General features: G+C 42.3%; 1 protein-coding gene across 4 annotated transcripts in view; it reads right to left on the reverse strand.

Annotated features, from left to right (window-relative positions):
• Positions 1-8457: 8457 nt before the first annotated feature.
• The window catches only part of usp32 (ubiquitin specific peptidase 32), a 204231-nt gene continuing 196549 nt past the window's right edge, over positions 8458-16139 (reverse strand). For all 4 annotated transcript variants that reach the window (XM_050055471.1, XM_050055481.1, XM_050055453.1 and 1 more), the window contains exon 34: positions 8458-14209. In XM_050055471.1, coding sequence (XP_049911428.1) covers positions 14036-14209 — 174 coding nt within the window. In that variant the 3' untranslated portion in view covers positions 8458-14035. The remainder of the gene's footprint in view (positions 14210-16139) is intronic.

Here is a 16139-nt window from a genome sequence, read left to right on the forward strand (position 1 = left end):
TATGCTTCAGGTCAATGTCCATCTGCACTGTGAAGCATTGTCTAATGAGTTTTGAAGCATTTAGTTGAATCTGAGCAGATAATGTAGCCCCAAACATTTCAGCTTTCATCCTGCTCAGGGCGGACCTTCTTTCTCAGGCAGAGGGGCAAATCTGGCATCCCAAGCCAGCTGTCATGCAGTTGTGGGCTTGGCGTCTTCTCAGCCCATCACTCAGGGACTGAGTGAGGCTGTCCTGGTGACTATAGGCAATGCCAGAGCGGCCTCCACACGTGCTAATTATAATCAAAGATGGAAGTTGTTTGGGTCATGATGTCATGATAAGGGTTTGGATCCTGTCACCTGTTCACTGGCTTTGGTGCTGCTTTTCCTCCAGTCACAGCTTGATGCAGGTAGGGCAGCCAGCACTTTGAGGGTTTACTCTGCTGCAATATCCGCTTTCCATGAGCTGGTGGGAGGTCTTTCTGTAGGGAAACACCCCATGGTATCCTAATTTCTGAAAGGTGCTAAACGTTTATGTCCAGGCAGGACTTTGAGAGCTCCATCTTGGGACCTCACTTTAGTGTTGAGGTCTTTGGCTGTTGCCCCATATGAACCTCTGGAGTAGGCAGATCTGAAGCTTCTGTCACACAAGACTGCCTTCCTCCTGGCTGTATGTTCTGCCAAGAGGGTCAGTGAGCTATATACACACATATCTGTGAGTGAGAAGTGTTTAAGGTGGAAAGCAGAGAATGCAGGGGTGTTCCTGTGGCCAAACCCCTTTTTCCTCCCTAAGGTGGTAATTCATCAGACTGTGAATCAGGCAATTGAAATAAATGCATTCCAACCTAATCCTGCCTACCAAGGGGGTGTTGCTCTCAATATTTTGTGTCCAGTCAGAGCACTGAAGGCTTATGTTGAGCGTACTCGGTCACTGCGACAGGAACACACTCAGCTGTTCGTGTGTTATGGTGTAAAGCAGTTGGGCCAACCATTGTCCAAGCAGCGTCTGTCCCACTGGTTGGTGGAGGCAATCTCTCATGCGTACTCCAGCCAAGGTTTTCCAATTCCTGACGGTCTGGTGGCCCACTCCACATGCAGTGTGGCTACTTCATGGGCAGCGCTTAAGGGAGTTGCTGTTAGTGACATTTGTGCAGCTGCGTCATGGAGTACCCCATGCACATTTGCCAGGTTTTATAGAGTCAATGTATCATCCGTGGCACTTGGTGCCACAATTTTCATGTCAGCCACTGAGCAGGTTGGGGAGGTGTTGGACTCCTCCGTTCCTCGCGACAGTGTTGGCATGAGTCATCTAGTGTAAAGACCGTGTTGACGGTCAGAAGTGAGGTCGAAATAGATCGTAAGTATGGATCTATGAGACCGAATAATGACAGTCACCATCTCTTGTTGCTCGGAACGGGCTGAGGCGTTCCAGGCAAGAGGAAAACAGTAGCGGCAGTAGCTCAGTCCATAGGGACTGGGGTTGGGAACTGGAGGGTCGCCTGTCCGGACCAAATATGGAGCGTGTACTGGTGGCTGGAGAGGTGCCAGTTCACCTCCTGGGCACTACCGAGGTGCCCTTGAGCGAGGCACCGAACCCCCCAACTGCTCGGGGCGCCTGTCCATGGCAGCCCCCTCACTCTGACATCTTTCCACTTTGTGCATGTATAGGTCCTGTTTGTGCATGTGTGTGTCTTTCAGACCTGTGTGTTAATGACAAAAGAGTGAAAAAAATTGAATTTCCCCTCAGGGGGATTAATTAAATTAGATAGGTTAGGAGATGGCATCATTCAGTGTAAAGACCGTGGTGACGGTCATCGTTCGGTCTCATAGTTATGGACGTAACTTGCGTTAGTTTTGTGTCCGACTTCATCCCAACTTGCTCTGACGTATTACAAAAGTTGACAGTGATAAAATTGCGAGAGCGAGGCGGCCGCAGTTTTTTGAGCCAGGTGCTGCAGTTGCTCTCCACCGACTGCACTGCCTGGCTCTCACCTGATCTAACAGCTGATTGGTTTAGAGGTTGGCTCAACAATATGCCGTTTTAGATAAACTTTTAATTTTTGTTGGATTTCAGATATTTCAATTTTATTTGTCTGATTTGGAGGTTTATTCTGCAACAGAAAACATGTGTGACTGATGGTGAAGTTTAGTTGTTAGAGACTAGATACATCCATCATAAACTATACGGAGTCTACTGTATATTAACAGGAGAGTGTTTAACATCGCAAAGACTTGCGGTCAGTGGGATGTGAGGATAGTTAAAATAACATCTGTACAGATGTGAAGCCCTGACTATACTGTATCTGACTGATCTGTAATGAAAGCTGTGTAAAATATGAACCTCATAGTCAGACAAAAATTAATTTAGCCTGTGTAGTTGAGGGGACAGGTCTGCTCTGCAGCAGCAAACTGATATGATGCTGATACACATGAAAATGAATGTAAAATAGAGGTTGAAGCATGAACATACATTATAGATCGCCTTTAAAGCATTTTAATAAATCAATCTATTGTAACTAAAACAACTGGAGACTGAAAACAAACTGATATATGGGTCTGATAACATTTTAATAAATCGACATCATATGGGACAGGATGTAGCCTAAGTGTTTCTGTGACTTCCTGTACAGACTGAAGGCTGCTGGAAACTGTCGGGAAACTGTCTGACTTCACCACAGCTTTTTGTCACCGCCTTCTGCTGCAGCTGCCTGCTCTCGTCTACTTTCAAGGCGAGGCGCAGTTCATCTCGAGCAAGTCTAGTGACAGTTGGTAATGATCTTTAATTAAACACAGGCAAAGCAGGCACTTGGGCAGATAAAGAAACACAGGTAAGGGTTTGTTCTTCAGGTTCAGAGCCCACACAGTCTCTGGGTTCAGGGGCCAGGGACCGACCGGGCCGAACCCAGAAGCAGGGCTGAAAATGAGGATGCGAGTCCTCGGATCCGAATACTCCAGTCTGCTAGCAGGCAGAGATGACAGAGTGGGGCTTACTGGCGGCGTGGTCGAGAAGGCGAGGGGTCCTGAACCAGAAGAGCAGTTCAGCGAAGCAGCAGAGCCAACGAGGGATGAGCAGCAGGGAAGTCAGGACCAGGTGGCAGTGGCAGCGGCAGCCAGTTTTTACTGGAGATGCTGGGGGGGAGCTTGACTATTAATTGGAGGTGCTAAGGAGTTGTGGAGAGAGAGAGAGAGAGAGAGAGAGAGAGAGAGAGAGAGAGAGAGAGAGAGAGCACATATTTTCACGGGCCATAATACACATACTGAGCAATATAAAAGAACGACAGATTCAGACTCTTGCTCAACAGAGCCCGCCCGCCCTCTCTCTCCCACACCTTAACAGACAGCCGTAAGCCATTTCAGGACCAAGGACACTGTCCTTGGTCCTGAAACGGCCCACACTAACACTAACACAACACTATCGTCTATGCCAGAGTATAATGAAAAATAATTTCTGTACTGCGCCTTGCCAGGCTAATATATTGTTACTCACCACTAGACGTCTTTACAGGAGAACGATGCGTCTGTTGTTATGGTTGCTGGCAAAGGCATCGATGATTTTTTCGGCGTCCAGCTATTTGGTCCTTGTGGTGTTAATGGCCAAGAATGCCAGGTTACTTTTGCGTGTATAGCCACTGCTGTTCCTCATGTACATCTTTAAACGCTGGAGGCAAGAGAAACTCTGTTCGCAACTTGCTGAAGACACGGGAAGTGTTACTGATATACATAACAGTTTATACAAGTCTTCAAATGCATCCTTGTATGGGCCCATGAGTGACAGGAACTCCATTGTGCTGTTAACAGTGTGTCCTTTGTCTTTCTTTTTTTGCAGCAGCCGGCAGACTTGGTGTAACTCTGCGGTCAAGTTCTTTTCATCTATGCCATAATACCGGGACATTGGCAGTATTTTTTGTTTGTTAAGAAATGCTGTGTGCTTAGGACTGAGGGCTGTCACACCCATTAGCACATTGTTTGCTTCTGATGAAAAACGTCTCTTCATTTCACTTAAGAGTCTGTCAATAATCGGGTAGAACAAGTGCTGTCTCATGTCATCCATGGTGTCGAGCCTCAACTACAAAACCCTTCAAGTGTCGAGGTGGTTGGGCCTGTCTTTTGTTGCGCGGTGGGCTCTGTGCTGTGATGCTGGCCTTCTCGCACAGCTCCTCTGCTCGCTCTCTAATATCTGTCCATGAATCCTCTGTGCGTTTTTTGGAGATGGCACTGATGACGGACTGGGCCAGGTCTCCTGCTGATGCTAGATCAAGATCGGGTGACTGCAATTGATCAGACATGAATTTAGTCAGTCTGAATAGATCTTCAAAGAGAGTCAGGTGCAGGACAAACTGCTCGTCTATGATAGCAGATATAGCCCTTGCCTCAGCACTCCTGCGTGGGTTTGGTTGGCTGATAATGTCCTGCAGGGTAGCTTGGATGGATGGAAGAGCTTTCTTGATGGCACACAGTGCAGGATACTGGCATGCCCAGCGTGTGTCAGACAATCTCTTAAGCTGCACTGCACTGCACTTTTGGTTCAAGTTCTTTCTGCTTTTTCAAAAACATATCATGCACAGCAGACCCAGAGAAAAAGGTGTACAACATTTGTACAGTTTTGAAAAACTCAGCTGCAGTTTTCACGTTGTTGACACAGTCCACCAACACCAGATTAACCCTATGAGCGTGGCAGTGTATGTAGAGCACTTGTGGCACCTCTTGATGGAGCCTCTGTTGCACACCGCTGTGACATCCTGACATGACAGCTGTGCCGTCGTAACACTGTTCGATACATGCTTTGACATCAATGTTGCACTGACTGAGCGTATTTTTGATACTGTTCAGTAGGAACTCTGCATCCAGTCCATCAGCAGCATCAAAATGTAAGAATTCCTCATGCACATCCCCTTTCTTCAGATAATGCACCACAATAGAAATTTGCTCCTTCTTACTGACGTCTTTACTCTCGTCTACCATAAGTGCAAAATACTCTGCCTCCTTCACTTCATCACTGATTTCTTTTCTCAACATATTTGCCATTACAGAAAAAATCTCATTCTGAATGTCATGGTGTGTGTATTTAGCATTTGATGGATTGTCGCTAATCTTTTTGGCTACTGTACTGTCAAACATACTGATGACATTCAGCAGTTCAATGAAATTCCCTCTGTTTGTTGATTGCTCAACCTCAACATGGCCTCTTTGAGCAATGCCCAGACAGGCTGTGTAGCGCAAACTCTCCACCATGGCCTTCATGTACTGCTGATTTTCCTTGATAAGTTCTGAATGTCCTACATCAAGCAGGTGTGATATTTTTGAGCCGCTGTCCTGCTTCATCTTGAATTCAGTCCATGCCTCCATTGAAAAATTGTGTGCTGCACTTACATTATGAGACTTAAACTTGCTTGTAGCTTTTCGCCAGTTTCAGAAGCCGTTGATTGTGAATGCTGGCTCAGAATGAAATCCATGCTCACCACCGGGTCGTGAAAAATGCCTGCAGGCAAAACAAAAAGCTGCATCTCTGGTGATGCTGTTTTCCAGCCAGACATGTTGATCAAATCAGTGTACATTGAAACTCCTTTTCTGAGTCCCAAGCATCTGAGATTGGTATGCTTTCAGAATTGGATGTCTTGGCCCTTCATGTGGTTGTTGGCTAACATCCAGGGCATCCACGCAAGCACTGCCAGCTGCGTTGTTATTTGCATCATCATCAACACTGGACGTAGTAGCAGCACTGCCACTATTAGAGTCATCATCCTGATCCTCCGAGTCGAGATCTTTTTCGGACTGAGATTCCGTCTCTAAACTTACAGGACTGCTATTTGGTTGTGTCACACGAGGCCGCTTAGGTACTAAGAACCGCTCCATTTTGTCAGCCAAGTGCCCGCCACACTGTTTCTTCAATCACTTCAACCTGGTGGGGGGTCAGGTGCTGCGCTGGGGCAGGACCTACCGTAAATAATCTATTATCGGGCACCCTATAATACATTATTTATGGTACGTTCGCATTTCATGGGGGTGCTATGGGGGTGGTATGGACTTCGTTGGGGGTGCTGAAGCACCTCCAAGACAGGACAGGCAGACGAGCCGACAATGGATGAGCAGGAGGTAAGTAGAAGCCAGGCGATGGATCGAGGAGCTGACAGGTAGGTGAAAGGAGAACACAGACACGTGTGGTGGCTCACAGACAGACAGTCTCTTAGCTGCAGCAGGCAACTGGCGAGCAGGTGGGAACACTCAGGCTGAAGCTTCGTCGCAGGAAAACACCACACAGCCACAGGCAGAACTCGTGGTCAGGGACAAAAGACTGGTGAGTTAACGGGAAACAGACGATGCAGGCAGGTCAGAGGCAGGCAGGGTTGGCAACGGGAGATCAAGCAGGTAAGGAGTGCTGCAAAGTCTTGCATGTGGGCGAAGTACTACCTGGCAAAGGGTGAGTGAGCTCGAGAGGCTTTTAATAATAATAATAATAATAATAATAATAATGATAATAATGATAATACATTATACTTATATAGCGCTTCTCAGGACACTCAAAGATGCTTTACAAATTCAGGGTCAATGCTGATTCAACACATTTTTTATGCATTTATTTATTGATACATTTTCTTTTCTTCATAGTGTTAGAAACCTCAGTGAATATGATTTAATCTAAAATCAGGAATACTCAAATCTGAAATGTGCAGGTGCTTTCAGTTAAAACCCATGCCAAGTTTTGTGTAAATATTTAGGAATAATTAAAAAAAAATTAACACATCAAATGACAGCTACTCAAAATAGCATCCACATTTAGTAAAATGACCATCATACTACTGCAAATGAGAGTATAATGTTGTTCTATAGTATGAGCTGTTGTGGTAATGACTGTGCTCATATCTGTATGAGTATGACTGGATGTTTCCAGTCAGCTGGTAGCAAGGCAGTTGATGAAAAAGCATAGCAGATGAAGAAGATAGCAGATGTAATGAAGCATGGCAGAGGCAGCTGCTGCCCATCAGATAATGCAACTGTGACTTCAGCATCTGATATAACATATTGAGCCTATTTAGACCAGAGGCCTGTACTATGAAGCCAGTCCAACGTACTGACTAACCTGTCACATTGGCTGTCTGGATAATGGGTACTACAAAGCTGGTTATCAAGTAGCTCAATCAGCTCTGGGTTTTCCTACCCGGCCGCGAGCATGTTCATGTGAAAGACGCGAGGCTGTTTATTATGAGCAACATCCTCAGACCCATGATTGAAGTAGACTGCTTCATATCATATGAGATTACACGGCAGAAAAATTGTCTGGGACTGTGAGACAGCAAAATGTAAATGGCATGGGATGTAAACGATACGCTGTAATCTTGTGACGGAAAATGTAGATCATTGAAAATACTAGCCCAAAATTTACCATCAGCTGAGACTCAAATCATGTGTATGTGTCATTGGGCTCTATGTGACATTAGTATGGAGTGTTTTTGCTATTTAGTTGGATGATGATGAAACTACTCTGAATATGCCACATAAAACACTGTAAAGTAATGCCAGACTGTTACTGCTACTTAAGTAAAGGGTGAAAAAGTAGTTTAGTTTGTGACTGATGAGGTCCGTCTAACCGAAATGTTGCATTTATAAGAACAGCAGCCAACTGACAGTGTGTGGATTATTTTTCTATGAACTTTTTTCTTAGTTCTCATCACACAGGTGTCACGTTATTTTGAGCTGCAGAGATGAACTCAGAGTGTAAAATAGAAACACTGTCACTGCAGACTAAAATAAACTTTGCACAAGCTTAAAATCATGTGTTTAGTGTGTAAATTATCTCTGTGAGAAGATCTGTTTTATAAAAACCATTGGCAACAGAGCCCTGGAGCAATGAAATGATTCTGCTGACCTATAACAATAGACTACTCTTTTTTTTAATTGAGATTCCGAACTTTTGTCAAGGGTGTGATTAAGGATGATCACGCAACACTTGGTCCAACTTGACATAAAATGGGTAAGTTATAGAGCTTTTAGCACACTGCCACCAAAGCAACCTCCTGCACTGATTGATTCCTTGTCGGGGACGCATCAGGATTACTTACTTACTTACTTACTTACTCCTCTTCGTCCCCTATGTGACATAAGGCTTCAATGACATCAGGATGCATTAGTGTTTACTCAGCAAAAGATATGTGGTCGAATGCGTCCCAGACTGCCTCAGCAAGTGATCTCAGTGATTGGATCACGATGTGTCTTGGTGGTCGTTTATAGGTATAAACAGGCTTAATAGTCCATGTATTGGACAAACTGAAAGTTTGACCTGACCTTATCAACACCAATAACCAAATCTGTAACCATTCATCCTGTGGGGAACATGACTGTCTGCACAAAAATTGTCAAAATATTTAGTCTTAAACAAAATAGTGATCAACTGATCTCTCTTCTAGAGCCACAGCATTTCAGTGGCTTAGATCAAATTCTGCATTACTCAAAGCACTAATAAAAACACATTTCAGTCTGGTGTCATTTCCTCTGCAGAATTTAATTTGTTGCTTGGGTATTTTGTTACAGATCAACAGTATCACTCCATATACAACTACAAGTACAGTATTTTGTACAGTTCATATTCAAATACATATTTTTCATTGGCTTATTTACAAAACACATTTTTTATGTACATGTTTTAATATCAGTGCAACGTCACTTTCTTTCAACAAACAGCTTACAAAAAAGTTTTTTAAATTAACACATCTGGTTCAGATCCAACATAAATGAACTTAAATAAAAACAGGCTACAGACACTGACAGACAGCTCAGTAGTAGATCGCACTGCCTGCCAACACTCTATTCTACTCTGTGTGTGTGTGTGTGTGTGTTTGGGGAGGGGGTGGGGGGCTTAAGATAATATCCCTGTGGTTCACAAGATTGGTGTTTACCCAATTTCAGCATCAAAATTCACTTCTGTTGGGCAGAACATCTTTGTTCCTGGATTTAAATTGTGTTATTTTGCTAATACAGTTTAAGCTACAGGTGTGGTAAGCTTAGCATCACACAAGTAGTCCAACAGTGCGAGGGAACATTCACAGCCACAAAAGACAGCTATTGCACCTTTAAATGAAGCAAACATTACAAACTGGGTTCTCAAGACGCTATCTTTAGGGAAATTTGCCCTTTAAGTCATGTGATGAAGTTTTAAACAGACACAAACTGGACCTTGTCTACAGCTCAGTGCAAAGACAGGAGGGCAGAGGACAAAAAGAACTGAGCAAGTAAACATAAATAGCACTCATCCGTTCGTTTCCATTTGTTCAACAAATGTACTCTGCAAAGAAAAAATAAGTTTCATTCAGTGACAATTATGTCCTAAATACATCCACAATGACGTTATCTCCTCAAAAATACAGCAGCTTAAAAGGGGCGAGCGCAGAGATCCATCTCCTGTCATCTAAAAGACAAAGTATGGTGCTGCTGACTGTCTTCTGTCTCTTCACAGTGATTAGACTGAGCCCCGCGCAGGAGGAGCTCCATACACGCTGCTACACACTAGACACAAAGCTCTATCACTGTTCTCCACACAGCAAAACCTGCCAGACTAAGCTCAACAGTCACATCAAGAAGCCAAACCTTCAGATAAAAGCTGGAACAGAATTTAGAGTTTACATAAAACCAATAATTTGACTTAGCACAAAGAAAACAAGTGACACTCTAAATGTTGGGTCCAGTAATGTGTGAAGCTTTTACAGATGTGACTGTGTGTGTCTGTTGTGTCAGACACACACTGCAGCTCTCAACGGTTTTCACAGGCTGTGGTCACTGTTGGACAATAAATGAACAATAAACTGAAACTATGTGATATCAGTGATTCTGTTTATGAGGACAGAAGTTTTGGTAACACTTTATTGTATGGGTGTGGAATTTACAAAGAGTTTTTCAGCATTTCTGATTTCCAAGGAATCTCCTTAAAACAATCCAAATTTTAATTAAATGTTAAATAAATTAGGAAACATTTTGGAACTGAATTGTCTCAGTTTCCCCTGCAATTAGCACCAAATTATGTAATTCTTTTAGAAGTCTTCCATTGATTCACACTTCCATATAATTTCCTTTCTAGGAAATGATTGTGTCTATGGGAGCCTTTAGGGCCAAAGTAACCTACTAGGGTGTGCCAGGGTAAAAATAGGGCTATGGGCCCCCACCTATGGGGTACTGTGCCAACCAAAAATACAGGACTTTAAGATCTGGTTTAAATAAAGGCTTTAATGGTGGATATTACAAAAATAAAATAAAAATAAAAAATGCAATTCATCAAATTAGCTCTAGGACACTGGGGGATCTGCCCAATTTGCCTGGTTGGTAGTCCAGCTTTGAGACCCTTAAAATCAAGTGTTACTGAAGCTTCTACAGATATTAAACAGGGTGCCATCTTGAAAATCAACACAAGGTGCAGACTCCATTTATAGCAATATTGAGATGTCTTATGAGTGGCCCTTAAGGATTCATTCAGCACCCCCACAAACTGATTTCTGCACAGTGGTTTCACTTACCACCTGGCTGCTGTGATGAACAGGTGTACGCCAGGACACTGTGACACAATTGCAGGGTGTGCTTACAGGAGACTCTAAGTACAAGAAATAGGCTCCAACCTTTGAACTGGAGAGGACAGTAACACTCAGCCTGGTGTTAAACTCCATCGATTAACACATCAAAATTTGTTTGTAAGTGTTTTCTGGAGTTGTACTGCATATGAAAAAAAGCTGTGTGAAGTCTGATAATGTCCTCACGTGATGTCACTTGAGTCAGCATTAGTTAGGGCTGATAATGGAAATGAAAAAAATCTGGGGGTGGGGAGTTAGAAAGAAGTGAGACACCAGACCTCTGTAGCTGTTTAAAGCTGTAGTTAGTAACTTTTATATTTGCTGAAACTATCACCATATTCACACAGCACTAAATGAGACAGATAATCTGAAAAAAATATATTCCCCAGCCTATTCAACTGCTATTGAAAACAACCAATGAGAGCTAAGGGCTTATTTATGCTCAATGTTAGATACAGAGACTGAGAGAAACAGAGCTGTCTGTCTGTACTCTGCATTCATTTCATCTGTATTTGTGCATGTTTTCTGGAAGCTTATGGATAAGGATGAGACAGAGCACCACCAGACATTGTGGAGGCAGTGTGGCATAGTTCAAGTGAAATATGATTATAGGAGAAAACAAAGACATTTAAATAATGGCAGAATGGAAGGAATCAGTAATACATAAATAATATTAGGATGTATATAATGGCCACACAGACAATCATCTACAATGCTGAGTCCACTTAAATGCACAGTATTATGACCTCCTCCACCATTGCCTCGTTTGTTTTTGTGTGAAACCTTTGACTTCGTCCTGAGATGCATAATTGACTATCTTGGCTGACTGTGGAGGCTAAACTAAAATCTAGTCTTTTTTTTTATTCAAGCATACTGTCATAGAGGCGTCTCAGTTTGGAATTTGCTCCCTACCAGCATTAGACAGCTTAAAAATAGATATTCCTTCAAGAAGTCACTAAAACTAAAATTGATGAATCACATGTAATTTTTGTTATGGCAGTTCTGGAACATTTTTGTGAATTTTATTTTATTATTTTTTAGTTTTTGTTTTTTGTTACTTGGCGCAGTAAGATTGTGACAATCTTGTTTTTCTTACTCTGTTTTTGTCCTAATTTTGGGTTGATATTGAATTCTACTGTCTCACTGATATTGTGTGATTTTAAACTGATGTACTTTTAATGTTGTTTTGTGAGTGGACCCCAGGAAGACTAGCAACCACTTTGTGGAAGCTAATGGGGATCCAAATAAAGAATAAAGAATATTGACATTTGACTGTATCCATGCCATCATAAAGGACAGATGGACGTATAAAAGCAGCGGCGTTTACAACGTTTGGAACAGACAAATCTATTTTTTAAATGAACCTTATGGAGTCTTTGATGCAGCTGTTAATCATGTCAATCACTGCTCATGAACTGCGGTCAAACTGCTATTCTAGGCAGTGCTGATCAAATATGAATGAAGATTCTGTTACTGCATTAACTACTTCTCACCTCAAATAATGTCAGAAACATATTTTATGCTGTCAAGCTGTAAAATGAGAAAGCTGGTCCATACAGCCACAAACTTTTTCATTTTACTGATTAACAGTTACTAAAATATGTTTCTGAAAACATCTGAGGTGAGAAATAGGCAGTGCAGTGACAGCATCTTGATTCATATTTGATCAGCGCTGCCTGGTTTGACTGCACACGAGCAGTGACACAGCCAGCACATGACTGACAGCTGTGTAAGAGACTCCTCGGCTCTGACTGGTTGTTGTCGGTGTGCTGCAGCAGATTCTAGCAAATTAGAAGCAGTAGAAAGAGGAGGAGGGAAGTGATTTTTTTCACAGACTGGCAGTCTCATGTAAATCTCTCAGAATATAGTGACAGTTTCAGCAAATATGACACAAAGTTATTTTTTATAAAAGTTAACAACTAAAACTTTATCTGTTACTAACACCAAAACATCCGACTGAACTGTCAGCCACTGACATGCATTCTGGATAACGTAAGCACCAGGTATTGACAAGAAGGATGAATGTGTGGCATGAAAAGGATATCTCTCTGAGTGAAATGCTAAATCGGTGGAGTACTACTGTAAGTAACAATAACATTAAAATGACAGGCAAAATCATTTTGTACCTACAACAAAGTGATCCTCAATGGCCCAAATTTGTCTGGTTTCATATTGGGGAGAACAGAAACATTACCATTACAGATGAGTTTGAATCTCAATGGTTGGGAAATGCAGCAGGTGAAAAGGACATGTTGTGAAGGTGCCTTGAAGACAAGCCTGATGCCTCTGCTGTAGCTTTAAGATAAACAGCCATTCTCAACCTGAAGTGGCTACTAAATCCCGCCTTTACAAAAGAAGATCACAACAATAAAATAAATCTTTTATAAAACAACGTCTTTGCAGAATCACAACCCCCCCAACCCCGCCCACCTTACCACAAAAAAAAAACAAAAAAAACAAAAAAACAATCAAACATATACTGTATATTATTCTTTTAGCATCTCTGTTTTGAAATCATGGCACCTGTCCTAATCAAACCCAAATTGATATTCAACCTTTTTGAGTTTCAGAGAAGTTATGGGTACACACAGGTTAACATTGCACAAATCACCACTGATATTTGGCAGAATAAAAGACAGTTCTGGCAGTCTGGGGGTGGGGGTCTGAAATGTGTGTACCATGACTCCTATATTGGAAGGAAGCATTTTATTTATAATTATTAATACTGTCACAGACTTTTAGGGTACAGTTGGCCGACAGACTGCAGGAAGCGATGAGGTAGCATGTGACTTATGTTTTCCCTGGTGACACTATCGCTAATGAAAACCTTTGGAGAACCATTTATTAAAAGCCGACACAGTATCCAGTACACTAGATACCAAATTTTCTGTGGCATCAGATATGACATCAGCACAGGTACTTTAACTTTTGGGCCCTGTTAAACTTGGCATTTAAAACCCAACCTGTATCCAATTAGTGGCCTTGCAATTACACCTGAACTTTATTCTGTGGCCTCATTATTTTCCTTCCTCAGTAAGATACCCAGGCTCAGATCATATGATAACTCCAAGTGTCTTTTTTTTCTTATTTTGACATCACAAGTGATAAATGCACAAAAACAAAGCAACATCACTTCATGACTTGGCCATACTAGCATACATTTAGAGATGCTTTAGTATGCAAGTATATGTTACAAGTGTGTTATGGTGAGGGTTGTTCACGAGGGGAGGAGGGGGTTTGTTTTGCTGGGCTCAGCAAAGTGCACCAGTTTAGTGCTTTCACCGGGGCTTCATTGTTATCTTGGCAAACCTTTGCACCAATTATGTTTGCTATCAAGTGAAAGTGCTGTGACGCGTCTCTAAAGACAGATACCACAGTTCGACTCTAGTCATTAGCAGTTTGTGAGAATTCTTCAGAATTATCTTTACGTCTGGTGCTTCCTGCTCAGAGCAGCAGGTGGGAGCAGAGAGCAGATGTAGTGATAGCTGAAGGAAGTCGAGGTGCCATCACTGGAGGACACAGTATTTTTTGTAGTCGGACTCAAAGTCTTCATCCATGCTACTGGTGTCAGCCATTTTCTTGCCATCGATCTTTGGCAGGAACTGGGAGTAGTCGACTCCCTGTTGTTCGTAGAAGAGGATGTAGGCTGAGTCAGTGTCGATCTCCTCTGAGTGCACTTCCTGGAGGAATTTTTTTAAACACAGAGGGGATGTGATTCATCTTTTTAAGGTACATGTCAATGAACCTGTTAGGTATTGTTACAAGCAAATGTGTGGTGGTATGCATCCATTACTCGGATGAATTTCCAAATATTACATACAGTGGATTTTATTCCAATGAGTTTGTATAGATCTGTTTTCACTTAGACATCTCTATTCTGTTGATTTGAGTAGAAACTAGAATTGACGCTGTGCAGTGGTTTGCCTCTGTGAACCAGTTTGTCTTACAGTTTACATCCACGTCTGTGAAACAGGGGTTAAAGCAAGAAAAAATTTTGTGCCTGAAATGTGGAGCACGGAAGATTTGTGTGCCTGAAATCTTAAATCTTTTCTGGAGCAGGGGGCTTGGTTTTGCGGTCACAAAATGAAGAAACAGAAATGTATGTGTTGCAAAGGAACGTGTTTATTATCAAAACGAACAGAAAGATTATAGCTTTAGTAGTTACTTTTCAGATTAAACTTTTATAGCATAATGAGTTTATAAATAACGATTAAACTTTCAGTGGTTACCAGACTTTTTGACTTATAGCTCCTACATGTCTTTTTTTGCCTTGGTGCTATTTATTTTTAGAAGCTAAATCATTTAGGCTGTTTGCAAAATTGTATCGCGCTTGATGTGAATTAAACAGGCAGTTGCGTCGAAATCTCGCCTCTGGGCAAGCATGTCATCATTGAAATGGATCATATAATGTTGTGGTGGTGACTTTAAAACTTCAGCATAGAGGACTTTTATTGCAACTTTCGTTTCTGTCTGGTTTCTGTTACCTTACCTTCAAAACTACCGCTGGCTTACCGGAGCCTCTCCCGCTCTCTCTATGCTCTGTGTCTCAATGTGACATGATGTGAAAGCATGCACAGGCGTCAGTGTTGATTGGCTATCACTTGTGCCGTGTAACCAATCAGAGGGGGCTGTAGGCGGGACATTGTTACAAGGCCCAATGCAGTAGGGACTGCAGGCAGGGAGGGAGACGGCTGTATCAGAGCCAAAGGAGCGAGTTTTAAAATACATTTATTTGATCGATTATTGATGAAAAAACGTCCGATGCCGATTATGGTAAACAGTAGGTTGTGTTTACTTGCACACTGTGCGCCTAAATCATTTTCCCGGTTCGCACATATATATATTTTTAGGGGCAAATGCGATTGAAATGCTCGCACTGCAGAGCACTTCTGCCCATGCCGGACAGAAATTTCGCCACGCTGGAAATCCGGCGCTGTGCCGGAGGACTTTAACCCCTGGTGAAAACATAGATGCTTCACACACACCTTCCCTCCAGTAGCACAGAAGATCTATACAATTAGTACAGTTTCAAGGTGGACACCCAAGATTAGTGTCACCAATTCAGTATCTGATAGAATCCCCTGATGTTTTTGCAAAACATTATGATGTCACAGTGAAGTTGACCTTTGACCTTTTGGATATAAAATGTCATCACCAAATCATTATATCCTATTTCATTCCTCAACATTTGTGTCAATTTCTTCCATAATAATTGCCTGAATTCTTGAGTTATGGGCAACAAACATGTTTTGTGGGATCACTGTGACCCTGACCTTTGACCTTCAACCACCAAATTCTAATCAGTTGATTCTTCAGTCCAATTGGACGATCGTGTCAAATTTTCAGGAAACTCCCTCAAGGCCTTCTTGAGATACTGAATGAGATGGATGCAAGGTCACAATGACATTGGCCTTTGACCACCAAAATCTAATTGGTTCATTGCTGAATCCAAAGTCCTGTTTCCACCAAACACTTTGGGTATAGTACCTCTGGGACCGAAGTAACCCATCAGACATGGTACCTAGACCCTTGGCCCGTTTAGTGTTTTCACCGTAAACAGTACTCTTAAATATGGGCGGGGTTGTTGTCACTCACTGCTCTGTCCAGCAC

Source organism: Epinephelus moara, chromosome 2, assembly GCF_006386435.1.
Source record: "Epinephelus moara isolate mb chromosome 2, YSFRI_EMoa_1.0, whole genome shotgun sequence".
In the NCBI taxonomy this organism is placed as follows: domain Eukaryota; kingdom Metazoa; phylum Chordata; class Actinopteri; order Perciformes; family Serranidae; genus Epinephelus; species Epinephelus moara.